Source organism: Procambarus clarkii, chromosome 20, assembly GCF_040958095.1.
Source record: "Procambarus clarkii isolate CNS0578487 chromosome 20, FALCON_Pclarkii_2.0, whole genome shotgun sequence".
NCBI classification, from domain to species: Eukaryota; Metazoa; Arthropoda; class Malacostraca; order Decapoda; family Cambaridae; genus Procambarus; species Procambarus clarkii.
Genome location: NC_091169.1, coordinates 36,540,831 through 36,559,326, shown reverse-complemented (window position 1 = coordinate 36,559,326; position 18,496 = coordinate 36,540,831). Strand labels below are relative to the sequence as shown.

Here is an 18,496-nt window from a genome sequence, read left to right as displayed (position 1 = left end):
TCTCCCCCCCCCCCCCACCTCACAGCCACCTTACTTTTTCTTGCATGGCAAATAATTCGAATTGGCTTAATGCAAATATGTAAAATGATTAAATAGTATAACGAGCTTGATTAAAAAAAATCCTATAGTATTGCAGAGGTAAACACAGTGCATAACGAATGGCAAACACGTGCACACGTGCTTGATTGGGTCGTGCAGTTGGGTCCCGTCTGAACTTACAATCGGGGGATCCCGAGTGGGACAGAAATGATTGGGCACGTTTCCTTTCACCTCATGCCTCTGTTCACCTGGTAGTAAATAGGTACCCGGGAGTTAGGTAAGTGTCATGGGGGTTACATCCTGAGGGAAGGTAGATAGGTCGACCTTGGGTGAAGAGGGGTGGAGGGGGAAGCTGTGATATAAGCCTAAATTATATACTGCATATACTCACGTTTGGTTGGGGACAGCAAGCCTATCATTATATACGTCATTCCTTGCACCTTCATACACCTCTTGTAAACAACTGGTGATGGTTGGTTTATTGTAGTATTTGTAAGTAACTGGATCGTAAACAATGTGTATGATGTTGCAATAGTCGGTAGGAGGCGGCTCCTTGGCTCTCCAGGGAACAGTAGCAATGATGGCTGTTGTAACATTATGGGTTGTAATGGCTGTATTGTAACAGTACACAACGTTCACAACAGTAACAGCTGTAATAACCTTGTTAACTACACCATCAGTAGTAGTACTGGTGCTGTAGTTAGCAGCAACCAGTAATAGTAGTTGTAGTAGGGAAAAATCACCAGCTCTCCTGAATGTATTTTAGACACGTGTACATACTAAATCCATAATTTGATTGTCATACTGCCGTTGTGTGTGTCACATGATGCATAGCTAGGGACTTGGGTCACACGCTGGTGGTACACTGGCTAGGTACACTCTCTCCACACTAACATGTGTCCTACAGACCTACACTACTCTTGGACACCAATCGGGAACCTCGGCGCGGTGTAGATTAATTTTATTGCCACACAGATCAACTGGCCTTCTCAGATCACCGACCCCAAGTAACTGTAAGTCGCAGAACACGCTAGTACGCTGTGTACCCAACCAGGAGAGCCTGGGGCAACGGGAGGAGAGCGTCATGTACCGTTTTGTGTGAGAGTACAGGTACAATACAGGTACAATCTAGGTACAATCTAGCCATCACCATCTCTGATCTTACTGACGGTCCTGCTTCCGTTCTCGTATCGAGAGACCTTACCCAACATCATGTGTGGTGCTGACACTCTTCTCCACTGTGCCTCATTTTCGTGGTGTGTGCAGGACCTCCAGTGGCAACTAAGCAGCAGCAGTTAAGCAGGAGCAGCAGCAGGAGGAAGATGGGGGCGGAACAGCCCTGATCAGGGGGTGGGGGCGCCCCCTGGGTCTATTCAGAGGAACACATGGACGTTTCACCACCAGTAGAGCCGACCTGGGGGGATTACTTTACAAATGTGACCGCCTCCTGAATGTTGAGCAGGCACTGGGGGCTGCTTCCTCCTCCTGCTGCCGCTGCTGGTGGGGTGGTACCAGTGGTGGGGTGGTGCCGGTGGTGGGCTCAGTGACCGTAGACTAGGGTAGACGAAATATGTAGATGAAGCTATGAAAAAAAGATACCACGGCGAGGGAGTCGTGTTGAAAATGGAACGAGTTAATGGTGTAAAAATAATGTATTTTCGTGTACATATTCTTGAACATTCTTTAGTCTAGTTTTTAATATTTATTTTTACGTTAAATAACAACCACCAGTTGTGAAGTGGTGTGTCAGCTGTTAACACGGTGTTAGGAACAGGAATAAGCAGCAGCCAACCCATATGGCTCCCTGGTTTCCTCCCTGACGAGTCTTCCCCCAGCCAATCACCAGGTCGATCTCATCCAGAGTCCAGGTCACGTCCACCAATCAGCTCCCTCATAATTTCCTCTTTTGTGTCGTCTGGCGGTGGTCAGTTTCTTCACATCAGTGATGACTGTGACTGCCTCACCTTCCTGATTGTTCCCTCCCGGGGTTGTTGTATTCTGTTGTGCCAATTGTATACAATCTCTCCCTCTCCTTCCCTCCCTTACGCCCTCCTCCCTACCTTCCCTTCCTCACGCCCTCCTCCCTACCTTCCCTCCCTCTCCCCTCATTCCCTCCCTCTCCCTCACGCCCTCCTCTCCTCCCTACCTTCATATCCTACTTATTATTTTACCATCATCTTCATAAGTCTGACGAGAAAGTCATTGCGAGAAGAAACGTTACAATTCCCCGTAACCGGTTGCTCCCCGTCTCTTTCTCCTCCCTGTCCTTTAGTGGTTCATATTGTTTTCGAATCTGGGATCTGTCCTCTCTGTCCGTCCCTGTTTTGAGGCTCACACGGTCTCCTCAATGATCCGACTGCTTCTATTTCCCCTCCGTCCCCTTCTTTTCTGTCATATCCTGTCTGTCTGAGGATGGCCGATTGGGCAGGGAGGTGGCGGGGACCCTCCAGGGGACTGGAGCCGCTAATGAAGAGACGCTGTCGGTGCTGTTGCTAAAGTTCCTGTACAGTTCTCATACTTGTGATCAGGAGCAGGTTGTCTGTGTAAACCTGGAGTATACCTGGAGTGGGTATATCTGCCTGTCTGTCTAGGCTTCTGTCAATCGTGCTTCTTTCTGTATGTTGCTGTTTTGTTAAGTGTTTTAACGGTCTGCCTGTTTACTTGGTCACTCCTGTTTGTAATTCCTGGACTGTTCCGTGTTTACATTTCAAACACAGCGTAGCTACAATGGGTGTTTAACGTTGTAGCAACGTGAAAAAACGTTGTTTTTACATTGTTCCCAGGGACTCCCATCCGGAGAAATTTACATCTGGGTTTCACGATTCGTTGTACTCTTCTCTTACGTGAGAAATGTCCTTATCGTTCCGGACTTCCACACGAGAATATAAATGTAAATAGTTACACGTGTACATCAGTATCATACGTGTTTGGTACCAGAGTGATTGTCAGATGTTATTGGTTATTCATCGACCAGTTTACGAGCTAAGTTAAGGACTGCTTAAGGTACAAGTTAAGGACTGCTCGTAGCGCTCCAGGGGGCGCGTACGTAGCTTAGTAAATGCCGACTAAGCTGCCATGATCGTGGGATACAATTCTCCAATTGTATCCCATGTCACCAGGTAAGTGTACTGAGGATCTTGGCCTTGGGCTGGCCAAAGGGTCCAGTCCTATTTATTAAGATTAGGAGGATTTATGGCTTAATAATGCTTTCATGCAGCTTGAAAGCCGCATTCGAAGCTGGATTCGAAGTGCTTGTGTTGACGATGATATATCAAGCCGCCACACACACCTCATTAAACTTCATGAAAGAATAAATTATTGTTTGGCGAAGGATAGAACACGTGTTTATGGTCCGCCATCAACAGAGTATATTCGTTTTGTCGGAGACACACTCTATGTAATGTGCATACTTGAGGCTTGCATTGACGTCCACCCCAAGGATGAACTACTGGCCTGTATGGGTCTCGAACCCTGAACCCCACGCGTGTTAGGTCGAAGCTCCATCGACTAGGCTATGGGCTTTATTTCCACGGTAATGAGGATTACAATTTATATAACCCACTGGCCGTTCCCAGGAGGCAACCCCCCTACAATAAATGCTTAACTGTTGTTGTTGTTTTAGATTTAGCTACTCGGAACGAAATGTCCATGTAGCACGGGCTATGGTGATCCCGTAAGATGTTTAATGATTAAAATCATTAAGTTTAAACATTAAGTTTAATGATTGCCATCCAAAAGGTGGCACGGGCATGAATAGCCCGTAAGTGGTGGCCCTTTTGAGCCATTACCAGTATCAAGAGCTGATACTGGAGATCTGTGGAGGTGCAACTACACCCTGCGTGACGGGAGATGTCTCCCGTGAAGGAGAAGAAAGATGTTTAACTTCCGGTTACATATTTATTGCTAGGTGAGTCAGGTGAAATAAAACGTGGCCAATCATTTCTGTCCTCTTGGGCTGGACGGTAGAGCGACGGTCTCGCTTCATGCAGGTCGATGTTCAATCCCCGACCGTCCAAGTGGTTGGCCACCATTCCTTCCCCCCGTCCCATCCCAAATCCTTATTCTGACACCTTCCAAGTGCTTTATAGTAGAGTGGCTGGGTGCTTTCTCCTGATAATTCCCTTCTGTCCTGCCGGGACTCGAACCCAGGATCCTCATTTGGGAGTCTAGAATGTTGCACAGCATTACGTTTTTCACATACAAAATCCACTTGAAATTTATTTTCAATGAGTTTGTGATTAATCAGTAAAATGTGTGTTTTTTCCACAAAATATAATTGTATATTAGGTGTGTTTTATGCGTGGTCTACTGTACTTGTATTTATGAAACTAATTGGGGCAAGTGTTTGTGATCTGTATATATCCTGTTGAAACTAGCATTGGATCATCAGAGATGTTTTGGAAACATTGGTAGAAACATGTTAAAGATGTTTTGTTTTTAATACAACCTCATGTTCAATTCTACCAAATGTTTTTTTTTTCAACTGGCTGGACTCGTTTGATAAAGATCTACAACTACTATAGGGGTACAAGTTACTGTAAAATAATGGGTGTATCCCATATCTTTCGGTATCTATATTGAGTTTAGTCTTAGACTATGCGCAGAACTAAAGTATACAGGCGATGAGTCACAATAACGTGGCTAAAGTATGTTGACCAGACCACACACTAGAAGGTGAAGGGACGACGACGTTTCGGTCCGTCCTGGACCATTCTCAAGTCGATTGTGAGAATGGTCCAGGACGGACCGAAACGTCGTCGTCCCTTCACCTTCTAGTATGTGTGTGGTCTGGTCAACAACTAAAGTATACTTGCTGGTTGGTCAACAAGCTTAATAACCCTCGTGCAGTTGACAGGCGAGGCTTGGTTTAGTCCAACGCTAAACCCAGCCTCACCACTGGCACAAGAGACACTGACGAGTCCTTTATCCCGGCAGGTATGGAGGCGTTGGAGACGGCTCTCGGGTTCTGGGAGGACGCCCTGGCGGCCTACACTGCTGGCGTGACGGGCGGAGTGGCCCTCACCTCCCAGGAGGAGGCAGAGTTCACAGCACTCCTCCAGAGGGTCATAGATGACTCCTACAGCCTCCAGGATCAGTGCGAACATCTCTTCCTACACCAGGTAACTTCTCTCTAGTGTTTCATACACTAAAATCGTCAATTTATTCTACCTGCTTGCTAACGAATAAATTGAAAAGTTATTTTTAATGCGTGTTGATTTTTTTGTAAATAAGGAATTCGTGACTTTGTACTCTGAAATGATGTTATTCTTATGTTATGTTGCAAGGCGGTGAATGTGTCAATGTTTTAGATATTGTCGAGTTTAAATAAAATCTCGGCCTTTGTGAAGGTAGGTCGGGGTAGTGGTGGTGGTGCCAGGGGGTTAGTGGCTTTAACTTGGAGGTGGTTGTTGTTGTTTAAGATCCAACTACTGGGGACAAAAAGTTCCAAGTAGCACGGGCTATGGTGAGCCCGTAGTGGACTTACCTGGCACAGGAGCGGGGCTGTAACTTCTAACTTGGAGGGGGGGGGGGGGAGGGAAGGATGCTAGATGTAGCTGGGATAAAGGGAGGGGAGGAGAGTTGGTGGGTAACTGGGGGTGTTGGAGGTAGGCGAGGGATGGTGGTGATCAAATGGAGGTGGAGATAGAATGGCGAAGGTGGTGGAGGTAGCAAGGGAATGGTGGGTAATGGAGGTAATAGTCTAGTGGGTTTAGAGAGGCGTGTGAGAGGGGGTGGGGGAATAGATGGTGTTGGAGGAGATAGAGCAACACGAGGTACAGGTGTGATAGAGTTCTCTAACCTCTCCCACAGCACTCGGTGTTGTTCCGGTCTACGAGCGTGACCCCGGTGCCTTCAGAGGTCACCTGTGAGACCTTCGACCGTCGGACCATCACTTCTGCCTCCTCGTACGAGTCCTTTGTCTCTGCTTCTGGTGACGTGAGTAGGCCTGTCTTCCCGCCTCGCATTGTTTTAATCTTTCACTGTTGGCCTTTGAAAACTTTCCTGCTCTCCTCAAATTAATTTTAAAATGTAAAAATGAAGCCTAACCAAAAATATCTAGAAAAATAAATAACCTAATATGAAGATGGAATTTAATAAAAATAATTTAAATATAAAAAACTAAAGTGACTCCAATTATCAGCTTTTCTAAATTTGGGAGGAGGGTGTTAGGGAATTCAAGGTTCTTACCTCTCTAATTTTTTTTTTAGAATAACTGTTAGATATTAATGATGTTTCCTATACATCGGCTGTGATATGTTAGGTGGACTGCTTGCGTTCATGCTTGATGATTTGGCAACATAGTTTTATTTCCTACATAGTGGCATATTGAGAGATCGGGCTGGATAGTGACCCTTCCAGGTTTCCAATCTCGACCATGAGGCAGCTGCCAGAATGTTGTGTATTCTGTGGTGCGTAGAAAACCCAGTGAGCAGTTGCATTGCTGCTCAGGCCGTCACTAAGTATTCCACACTTTTAACTGGGGAAGCCTGTAAGTGTTCCACAGAGGCCAACGGTGGAGCCTGTAAATGCTCTAAACGTTCTGTAGCAGACTGTAAATTCTTCACAGTTACTTCATGTTTAATGAGATCAAATTAAGATACCAAAGAAATATCAGACGAGGGCTCTTGGAATATGATAGCTGGCTAAGAACTGAGCAAGTATTTATCACATCAGAACCCTTAATCTTGATTTTGATACCTAAAAAAAGAAGTTACAGTAGAGATGCGCTTAATAATTTAAGATTTTGTATTTATTTTGTACCAGTTTCTGAATACCTTTTATTAAGATTTATTATAATGCTAACACACCATTGTAAATTCTCTAATTGTTGGTAAGCAACAGTAAATATTACAGAAAAAGGCAAATCAAAATCGATATCATATTTTACTGTCCATTCTACCTATTTTAACATAATGTTTCAATTTCTGTAGATTGCAGACTTGCGCGACCTAGAGGAGTTTGATGAAGCTCAGTACCCGCTCTACATGGCAGCACTCAAGCAACACGAGGAAGGTGGCATACCTTTCAGGTACCCTTTGACCGTCCTTGTGCCCTAGCACCTCACCTGTACCCTAGCACCACACCTGTACCTGCACCACACCGACACACTTTACTCTAGCACATGTGTACCCGCCATTGAATCTTATTTGTACAGTATCTTCATATCTCAGTAAAGTTGCATAACATCTTTTTGTATTTTAACTACTACTGGTTTTGCATTCGATTCAGGCAGAAAGAGTTTCCTTACACCCGATGCCTCTGCCTACCAATCAATAGGGCGGTATCCGAGAGTTAGTAGACTGTTGTGTATATTCACGGAGAGGGTCAGTTCTTAACAGGGTCCCCCAGGCTAAGGCCGATAAATTTTCTGTACCCCTACAATGGAGGATTAAACCTGTTACCCTGCACTGCACCACTCTACACCTTTACCCAGAGTGGTACTCTGGGTAAGTACTCTGTTACCCAGAGTGGTGGTTGTTGTTTAAGATTTAGCTACTCGGAATGAAATGTCCATATAGCACGGGCTATAGTGAACCCGTAAAGCCAATTTTATAGGTGCCTGAGCTGTGGTGGGCTTGGCAAAAGCTTGTCATTTCCGATACTGTTTCTATATATGTCACACTTTAGTATTTCATGTTTGTACTCATTAATTATCATAATATATAATTATCAAACAAATAAGGAAAAAGCATCAATCATGCATTTATCAATTTAAGGAGTTAAAACACTTAGTACTCGCCAAATGCAACCAGCGAAGTGTCACAAAAGTTTGCACAAAGGCTCAGGTGTGAGATGTTTTCTGGGGTCTGAAGCAACTCTTGTCCTGATGTCATCGGCCGATCTGTGGTACCACAGCCATGATATGGCTTAGGATTCCACTGACCTAGAGGCTGTCCATGTAGTTTAACAAACATAAGTGCTGATACATGATTAGTGCAGAGTAAGAAGAAAGCTTAACCCTCTTACAGAGAGGTAATATTTCAGCTTATCCACAAATAGGTGGCATTTCATCAGGTCAGTAGTTTTTCAAGGACATGCATTTCACTTAGCAGTGATTTATACATACTTTGAGGTTCAGAAGTGTGAGCCTTTCATGGATGTTATGATCATATTGCTGCAAATTGTTCACAAGACTAGTAAGAAACTGTTAATTAATGGACCCAGTTTGAAAATTTGAACTAGAAGCAGTCAAAACACAACTTTTACCACTCCTCATTTTGTTTACAAAAGTAGGAATTCAACATTGATTGCTTAGAAGCCATGATGGGGGTGTTTGTGAAGAAAAAATGCTTCTGTATTAGAGAGAAATCCACAGACCACCAGCCACCACTTTGCTTCTGTGTTTCAGTGGCATTAGTAGAGTTGTCAATTCTGTATTTCACACAATGCTAGAACCACCCCAAAAAACACTAAATTATGTCAAGTTATGTGTAGCAGTTTTGTCATTTTACCTGCCTAGTATTTAATACTAAAATATACTATTGTATGAATAAAGAATACCAGTCTAATAAACTACTACCAAATCCATGAACATTATCGCCAAATATTCATATCCAATGCAGTAGGTTGGCAACTTTGTCTCGCATAAACAAACGGGGCGCATTCATGTGTGTCGGGTATTATAATTCCAGATTCGTACCAGTACAATTCAGCCTATTTAATTTTCAATACAGTATATATATAAAAATTGAAATATCATTAAATCTTTTAAAAAAAAATATCATTATTAACTTGTTAGTGATGTAATACTAATATTCTCCTGCAAAAATCAGCCATCACCCACAAGCCGTTATCTCCCTATCCCTTCATCCTCTCTCCCTTTACACCATTCAATCATTCACTTGCCGAGTGGTGCCGGAGCGGCACACTGGCAACACTGCCATTACCTCGCACAGCACTGCTGTTCTCTTGCACAACACCACACCTTTTGCACGTTTTCTTAGGCACAGACACCATGTAACAAGTAGAAACAAAGTTGTGTATATAGTATAATTATACAATTTTTTTTATTAATGTTGCCCTACTTAACTGAACATTATTTAATAGGTAATATATGCTATTTTTGTTATAGTAAATATAGAAAATAATTCAGTGGTAATTAAAGTAGAAATGGTTTTTAACTTGTTGGGTTTAAACTCCTTTACAGAGACATTCGCTCTGATCGAGTTCGGTGTGGGAGTGATGTGGAGTATATTTGCAAAGTTCACTGTATCCGTCTAGCTTGCCAGCTATTATTTTCACAAGAAGAAACTAAGGTTTTTTTTGCCAATTCTGGCAGACAGATAATTGGTAACCTTCTGGCACGAGCAGATAAGGTATGTACAGTGTTATTTATAGGCAAGCCATTGCTTCATATTTCATAAGTAAGAAAAAGTTAACCTTTCATGTTTTATATGAAAAATCAACTCTGATCTTTAGTAGATAGATACTGTACAGTGCATCTTATTTTAAAAGAAATTTGTTTTGAATTTTTTCCTTACTCAAAATGTTTTATTTGATTTTTATAACATGATTTCGCATTCAAAAGGACCCAAAGGATGTGGTGCAAGCATATGAGGAGATGCTAGTGTTCCTTGACAGCTGTGACTGGGCCGCAGTAGAGGCAGAACTTCTCGCCCGGGGCGTTAAAGCTCTGACATTTTATGATGTTGTCCTTGATTTTATCTTGATGGATGCTTTTGAGGACCTAGAAAATCCCCCTTCTTCTGTAACAGCTGTTGTACAAAACAGATGGCTCTCAAATGGATTTAAGGAATCTGTAAGTTCATAATTATTATGATGCTATTTTAGGTTATTTTTGGTGTTGTGCATGATTATGCTGTTAATAAGAGACTTTTGTTGTTTCCATTACTACCTTAGTGCACTTTGTAGTTGCATTTTTACAAATATTTTTAGTCATATTTTTACAAGCACTGTTGTAGTTGTATTTCTAAAAGCATTATTTTATTTGTATTTCTACCAGCACTGTTGTACTGTATTCGTATTTGAACAATCACCGTTATATTTCTACGCTTGCTGCTGTAGTTGTATTCGATCAAGCTTAATCATAATATCTTGATTTAAAGGTGGCCATTTACTACTACATTTCCTGACAGCAAATCTAGGTTAAGAATAGAATAATTTATATATATATAGGACTTAAGAAAATATGCATTATATATATAACAAATAACTTTTAATAACATTATACCTTTGTGATTTATGGATAATTTTCATAAATATGATTGCATGCAGCTTTGTTTAATCTACATAGTTGTTATGAAGTATTTATGGTTTCACTTCAAATTCAAGTTATTCTTTATTGCTTGTTATTTCTCAATGTTTTGATATTTTCTGTCTCAACGTTTCTCGGTAACATTTTGCTTGTATTTATGTAGTCACATTTGGTTGTCCCCTAAGGCAAGAGAGTGTCACATTTCAACATCACTAAAAGTCATTTTCAGTCACTCATAAAATTCAAATCCTTCATAATATATCTCATGGCATGACAAGCGATTATCATCAGAGGGCCCTCAATAACTGTTTGACTACCTACATCACCCACCAATTATATTTTCTATCGAGGAAAATTTGCAACCTTATGTTCCAATATTTTAGGCATTGTCTACTGCTGTGTGGAGTGTGCTGAGAGCGAAGCGCCGAATGCTCAAGTATCAAGACGGTTTCATTTCGCATTTTTATGATATTTCCGAGCACCTCTCTCCAGTTCTTGCTTGGGGGTTTTTGGGACCAGATGAAAATATCAAGGAACTCTGCACATTTTTCAAGGTAATGTTTCTAGAATTGCATTATAATTATTAAATACTAATACTGCATATTAGTATCATTGTTATAACTTTTATACTAGTATATTCTAATAGATTCTTTATCCCAAGGTGATCTGCAGAAATACTGTATTTAAAAGATTCAAGGTAAGGTAAGGGAAGGTAATTAATTATCAAGAGAAAGAACTAAGCTATTTTGACTACATAGCACTAGAAAATTTGAGGATAAGGAGCTAGGATAAGTGGATGGTATGAAGGAACAGTGCCCAACGTCTTAGACTATCAAGGATGTTATAAGTGATTGGACTGACCCTGTAAAAATACAAGGCCAATACTTTTTACACTGTCCCTGTAAAAATTCAAGACCTTGGATGACCAATCCAAGTGGATGAACTTTAAAAATATTAAAAATGGATATTTAAAAGGCATCCAGAGAGGTTTGTTGGTTGTGGATGTTTGGTTGGTTAGGCCAGGGGTGCATCATGTGTTGTGTCTGGTGGCGGCTTTCCGGATGGATCCAGTCTCCTTGGTTCCCAGTTCCAGGGCTCATCTCTCAGGTTGTCCGCAGTGTCAAAGTCCAGCCAGTCTGCTGTCTACCCTTGTGCTCATGACATTCGGATGTATGCTGCTCTCGCAGGGTTTTTTGGCAATGTGTCTTTAGCAGACATTCAGGCGTGGGGGTTTTGGAGGTTGAACAGGGTCCTGGCTGCTGTAACGGGGGGGTGGGGGAAATAGCTCTATCTTGTCCATTATTCCACCCCCCAGTTAACTATCGAGGCCGGGGAAAACAGCTCTCTCTAGTCCGTTATCCCGTCCCCAGTTAGCTAACTATTCTAGAGCACCTCCAGAGTTCCTAAGGCAACCTCTCTCGTTCAACACCTTGTAACCTAGGTATTTGACTACCTAGGTGCCAAGACTACAAGGCGGCGTAACTTGATCAGCTACCCGAAACTTTAGAGAGAACTCTAGAACACTTTTCACTGCCACAAACGTATAAGAGACACGAAAGGAAAGAGAAGACTAGTGAAGTAATTAGTGAGGGTTTGGAGTGAGAGAGGTAGAGAGGTGGGAGGAGCGAGGAGGGTCATTAGCTGAAAGGGAAAGTTCGGAGAGGGGTGGAGGGAGAGGAATAGATAGGTAGAAGTAGAAGAGTAGATAGTAGAAGTAGAAGAGTAGATAGTAGAAGACGAAATGCTGCCACCATCCATTCTAGACCATTACATACAAGACAAGGAATGGAACTTGTCTGTATCAAAATATTCTCAAAAGATGTTATTACCATGTATCAACTCCAAACATGTACTCATTAACACTTTCGCGCTATCTGAACGCGCCGGCGCGTCCGGTTTCGTCTAACGTAAACGCATAGTGGACATAAAGTTATGTCAACTTTTAAAATATTTGTATAAAATTCAATTTTTATCCGATTTACTTTGGGTTTGTTTTAAACTGCGCGCTATGAGGCTCTCTTTCTCACCACTAGGCTGCATGGTACAATAAGTTCATGAAAGGTGTGGATAACTTCGATCAAATGGTATTTTGTCCCAAACGGGTTGCAGGTGGGTGACTTTAGCCGTTTATACTGGTAATGCTTCCCCCATATCATGTATTATATGCATATGTCTGTTTAGGGAATTTTATTCCGATCAATATACAACCAAAAATAACTGTGTGCAACAAGTATAAACTTGACAAACATAACAAAAGTAAAAACATTTCATGTGTGTTTGACGCTCACTGATATGTTCCAGCGTTGTTTTATATTTGGCGCTATTCTAACTTACGCTTTGTTGATATTTTTTACCTATGGGCACATAGAACATTCTATTGCGAACACATTGACACAAAAATGAATGACGTACATAGAAAATTAATGTCATGAGAGTGAAATAAGTATAAACTTTCAAAGCGCCGTGCGTCGTCCCGTCACCGATACCGGGTAACAATTTCACCACTTTCCACACTCTTGCGGGCGGGCCGCAATCATTATTCTACGCTTATATTCATATCACCGTGTTGGGAATTTCATTGCGAGTCCATTGATACCAAAATTAACGCTGTAGAACAAGTGTGGAGGTGATTACAATCCCAAGAGTAAAAACATTTTGTTGCTGATGGGCGCTCACGGCGAGTCATCTTCGTAGTTATTTATTTGGTGCTTGTATCCCTATACGTTTCGTGACTTTTTTTACTGATGTTCTTCTAGAGAATTTTATTGCGAACACGTTGGTACCAAAATGAAATACGTAGCATGAGAACTAAGGTCAGAAGAGTAAAAAGAGTATACACATTTTTGTTTTTACGCTTAAGCGATAAAAACGCAGCGCGCACATTCGGTTGGCTGAGTGACCTTTGCGGAGAGCGCGAAAGTGTTAATATCATGAACCAGTAACCACAGAGGCTTTCTCACCTCAACTCAAAAACTCTAGGGAACCAAGTTAAAGGCAATTTAAATAATAAATTCAATTATATTTCACATGATAATTATCATAATTTAAGAAATTCAAATGTTCCAGTTTAATATGCAAAGTGAGTCATCATCCAAGAATTTGAGAACCCTACAACTTGACTGCCCCTGATCATCACACAACATATGTAAACACGACCAAGTCACCTTAATGCTCAACTCACCAAGTATCTGCCTATAGCTGGATTGAGATGGGGGGGGGGGGGGGGGGAGGGTCTGCAGTTGACAGAGACTGTCCCGCCCTGCCGGCCGACAGCCTCCCTGCTAGGCCGTCTTCTCTCCTCTGCTGGCTGCTGTTCTTCTCTGTCTTGTTAATGCTCTCAAATCGATAGCTCTCCGAGTATATATTGGGGAACCTAGTAACTAACTCCGCCCACAAGTAGATAGCCTCAGGCACTCTACCAAGCCCCTCCTTAAACGTCGGCATGTTTGAAGGCTACCAGGCTCCAATTATAAGATTAGCAGAAGCAAGGTGAAATTCGCATGATCTGACCTCAGGTCACTTGGTGGTCATTAACTCTTAGAGGTGTGAGATTCAAGCCGCCAGAATGACGCCTGTCAAATCCTTGTCTGTGACTCGTGTATCTCTATGTATTTTAAATACAACTAAACCAAACACCTACAGTGTTACACTGCCAGGTATCTAGTGAACGTTTCAGTTCCTTCCCAGCCATGTGGGGTTTTGGGGCACCTGTAGCAGCCGTATGTCTCTTCTTTATCTTGAGACCTGCGATACTGCTGCCTCCCGGTTAAGTTCCTGCTTTACTTATCTTTGGATAGTTAGCTTCAGGGAGCCAACGGAGTTCCCCCACAGAAAACCAGCATTGAATGTAATGAAACGGCATTTTCTTGGTGAGCCCCAGAGGATCCCTGATACCCCTCCCTCCGGTCAGTTGTTTTTAATCATTTAAGAACTGGAGTGGTGGGCTGCCGGCTTTGGCAGCCCCATCCGTGGAAGTGCTAGTCACATGAAGTGTTGCTTTTCTGGTTTCTTTCTAGGAGAGTTATTTTGATCTTTTGGGAAGTAGATTGCACAGGTTAACCAGACAGTGGTCTGTTTTAATTCACCTACCTTTCTGGGTCCTTTCCCGGTCGATGGCAGTTATGACATACTTTAAATCTAAAGTGCTCATAGGCCATTGCTGCCCGAGCCTCTACGAGGGGGACCAGGATCTGGCTTGTAGTTCCCGGTAGGCATAAGAACTCCTGTGACTGATGACCCCAAACTAATAGCACACATCAGTTCGGATAGCTTCAGGCACCAATCTTTAACTGTAACCTCTGTTCACCCAGCTGTGAATGGGTACCGGGTTGTTAAATGATTTGGCGGGTCGTGTTCTGGGGGGAAAAATTAGGATTAAGGACCTGCCCGAAATCCTATGCGTGCTAGTGGCTTTACAAGAATGTAAGAACTCTTTGTGTGTGTGTGTGTGTGTGTGTGTGTTTTATTACCTAAGTGTAGTTACAGGATGAGAGAGATGCTCGTGGTGTCCTGTCTTCCCAACACTCATATAACGCTTTGAAATGTGCGCGCGCGCGCTCACCTAGTTGTACTCGCCTAATTGTGCTTGTGGGGGGTTGAGCTTTGGCTCTTTGGTCCTGCCTCTCAACAGTCAATCAACTGATGTACAGATTCCTGAGCTTACTGGGCTCTATCATATCTACATTTGAATCTATGTATGGAGTCAGCCTCCACCACATCACTTCCTAGTGCATTCCATGTGTGTGTGTGTGTGTGTGATATATATATATATATGTCGTACCTAGTAGCCAGAACGCACTTCTCAGCCTACTATGCAAGGCCCAATTTGCCTAATAAGCCAAGTTTTCCTGAATTAATATATTTTCTCTAATTTTTTTCTTATGAAATGATAATGCTACCCATTTCCATATGTATGAGGTCAATTTTATTTTATTGGAGTTAAAATTAACGTAGATATATGACCGAACCTAACCAACCCAACCTAACCTAACCTAACCTATCTCTATAGGTTAGGTTGGGTTAGGTAGCCGAAAAAGTTAGGTTAGGTAGGTTAGGTAGTCGAAAAATAATTAATTCATGAAAACTTGGCTTATTAGGCAAATCGGGCCGTGCATAGTAGGCTGAGAATTGCGTTCTGGCTACTAGGTACGACATATATATGTATATATATATATATATATATATATATATATATAGATATCTATATATATATAGATATCTATATATATATATAGATATCTATATATAGATATCTATATATCTATATATATATAGATATATAGATATAGATAGATATATATATCTATATATCTATATAGATATATATATATAGATATAGATATATATATAGATAGATAGATAGATAATCTCTCTCACACACACTTACACTTAGGTAATTACACTTAGGTAATTACACACACACACACACACACACACACGCGCACGAGTGGTTGACAAATGGAATGCATTAGGCAATGATGTGGTAGAGGCAGACTCCGTGCACAGTTTCAAATGTAGATTTGATAGAGCCCAGTAGACTCGGGAACCTGTACATCAGTTGATTGACATTTGAGAGGCGAGACCAAAGAGCCAGAGCTCAACCCCCGCAAGCACAAATAGGCGAACACACACACACTGTATAATATTAGTAAATTTGATGTAGTGACAAAATGTTCAACTACAGTATTTTATTTCAGGAGCAGATAGTTGGGTTGCTTCAAGATATCTTCAGCTTCACCAGTGTGCGTTACACAACAGTGGAGGAGTTAGCTGCTGATATCATGATTTTAACAACACAGCGTTTTGAAAACATTTCTAAAAGATTAGCTCTATAAAGGTAATATATAGGTGTACAGTATTTATATTTCAAAACAAATTTTTCAAAATGGTATTCCAAGTGTTAGGTGAAGATTAGAAATGTTGGTAATAAAGGTAGATGTAAACATTTTTTACTTCCAGTGTTCTTACAGTATTTGTATTATAGATCTTTTTTTAATCAAGTGTGATGAATGCATTGTATATTATTGTACGCGTAATTTTTTTCATTTAACTGTTTAGGAATGATATTGTAACTTTTAGTGCTCAAATATTTATCAAGTACCATATTTGCTGGCGTATAAGATGTACTTATTTTTAAATGTTACAAAAAATTGTCTTGCGTCTAATGGGGAGGTGTTACGGATGTGAGACCGAGCACCAAAGGCAAGGGAGCCCAACGAGCATACAGTACTGGCTAAATTCACTAGGCACAAAAATCATTGCTGATAATAAAATATTGAACAAAATCCAAAGTATTACAGTAAATAGTGTTAATAATAATAAAATATTGAAAGCAAGCTGAACTACCACAAACGTATGAAAAATTGCTTACGATACATCAGCAGTTATGAAGGAAGCTCACAGCTCTCCACCTGACCCAGCATACCCATACATAACCCACACCTGATGTCATACATTATATAACAAGTGTTACCTTTAAGACAAGGTAACACTCATACATTTGAGACATTCATTCATTATCATCCCCCCAAAAATCCTAGAAATTTGAAACGAATGTTCAACTTTCATCTGCCTATCAGCCATTTGCAATGAGTAAATGACAACAAAACCAGAGCGCTGTGATGGTATGCTGCCCTGGTGTGGCAACACAAAACACATCCAGAAATACAAGTTTCACATCCTGTATAGCAATTCTCTTGTACAAAATAGAAACAAGATACAAATATAATAAATATAATTATAATATATACTTGAATAAATATAAAACAACTGATTTTAGAGGAGGTAAGAGTTGGGGTACAAAATCCACTTTAAAATCTCTCTCTAAATGTATGATGAAACATACTAAAATAGTTTTTTTTCCACAAAATGTCCTTGCACAATAGTCCTATGCGAGGGTCCGTCTTTTACACCAGCAAATACAATATTTTTAAAGACATTTTCAACTGTACCAGGTACTTCAGACAATGTCAGGTTTTTTTTATATTCAATGTCATTGATGGTTTTGTAAACACTATTTTTAACTGTGTAATATTGGTGTAAGCATACATGTTGCAGTCTCATAAGTAATGCAGTTTACTTGCCACTGAGTAAATTTGCATGCAGCTTATATTTACTATAGTCATAGCATTGTACAATTGTACGAGTTCATAAGTTCATTGTATTGATATAAAGTTCTATAACCAACAAAATGTTAAGGCCATGATCAATCCAGGTAAAATTTATTACCAGCATTCGATGCCACAGGTTCCCAGTTTAACATTTCTGTTATAAGTTTAATATTTTCAAGTGATGATCATTTCAAATAATACCTAGGGTGTGAATTGAAATATATATTGTTAATAATTATTATTATATAGAGTTGAGAGTATGAGTGCTGCCATTGAAAACTTCCGGTATGTATTCTTGGATTTTCTAGTCTTTGATAACTAAATTGTACATTATTGTCAAGTCATTTGTCAGGGTTTTTGTGTTCAAGATAAAATGATGAGAGCATTATGTGCTTCATTTTATCACTGGAGAAATTCCTTAGTGAAAAAAATGCCACCCCCCTCCCCCTACACCAAAAAACCATGAATTGTAATTAAAGTAAGATGACATATTTAGAATAAAGTTGTTAAATACAGTTGTGTGGACATAACGAAATGTTACAAAAAATTATAATTGGGAGGTGTGGCCCATTTCTGTTTAATGGTTGTGGCATATTGTCCAGAAATAAAAGATTGTATTGGAACAGGTAAGGTAAACTGTAAATAATAAGTAAAGTTGTAAACACTATTTTATCAGAGGTTGTATAGTATAGATAATCAGTGAAACAAGAATTATGGTGTACAGAAGATGTTTCAAAAATAAATAATGAAATGTCGTGTTTCTTTATATTAATTTACATTTACAAGAGATAGGCCTTAAGCCTTTTGGCCTATTCTGGGTAATGCCCATCTAGATCCAATCCCTCCACTTTATATCTGTCAATCCCATCTTAAAGGAAGCTATTCCATTAACCTCAGTGTTGGCTGGCACTATTCCATTCATCTACCACCTTATTACCAAATCAGTACTTTACCCATATTCTGATTCTTCTCCAGCTTATAGCCATTGTTGTGAGTGTTTCACGAAAGTGCTCATTTTCTCCGATTAAGGAAGATTATGCATTTATTGCTGTCACTTCTGATTGTCACCAAAGTATCTACAGTATTCACTTTATCTAGGAATGTTCTACCTCTGACACTCCTCCTTCAATAC

The 18,496-nt window shown here is 40.7% G+C and overlaps 1 protein-coding gene across 3 annotated transcripts in view; it reads left to right on the top strand.

The window, feature by feature from the left end:
* The window catches only part of Miga (mitoguardin), a 305,305-nt gene extending 287,186 nt beyond the window's left edge, over positions 1 to 18,119 (top strand). For all 3 annotated transcript variants that reach the window (XM_045737863.2, XM_069327877.1, XM_045737864.2), the window contains exons 5-11: positions 4,975 to 5,159; positions 5,851 to 5,976; positions 6,972 to 7,069; positions 9,188 to 9,356; positions 9,569 to 9,799; positions 10,639 to 10,809; positions 15,952 to 18,119. In XM_045737863.2, the coding sequence (XP_045593819.1) occupies positions 4,975 to 5,159; positions 5,851 to 5,976; positions 6,972 to 7,069; positions 9,188 to 9,356; positions 9,569 to 9,799; positions 10,639 to 10,809; positions 15,952 to 16,089 (1,118 nt within the window). In that variant the 3' untranslated portion in view covers positions 16,090 to 18,119. The remainder of the gene's footprint in view (positions 1 to 4,974; positions 5,160 to 5,850; positions 5,977 to 6,971; positions 7,070 to 9,187; positions 9,357 to 9,568; positions 9,800 to 10,638; positions 10,810 to 15,951) is intronic.
* The last annotated feature ends 377 nt before the right edge of the window (positions 18,120 to 18,496 follow it).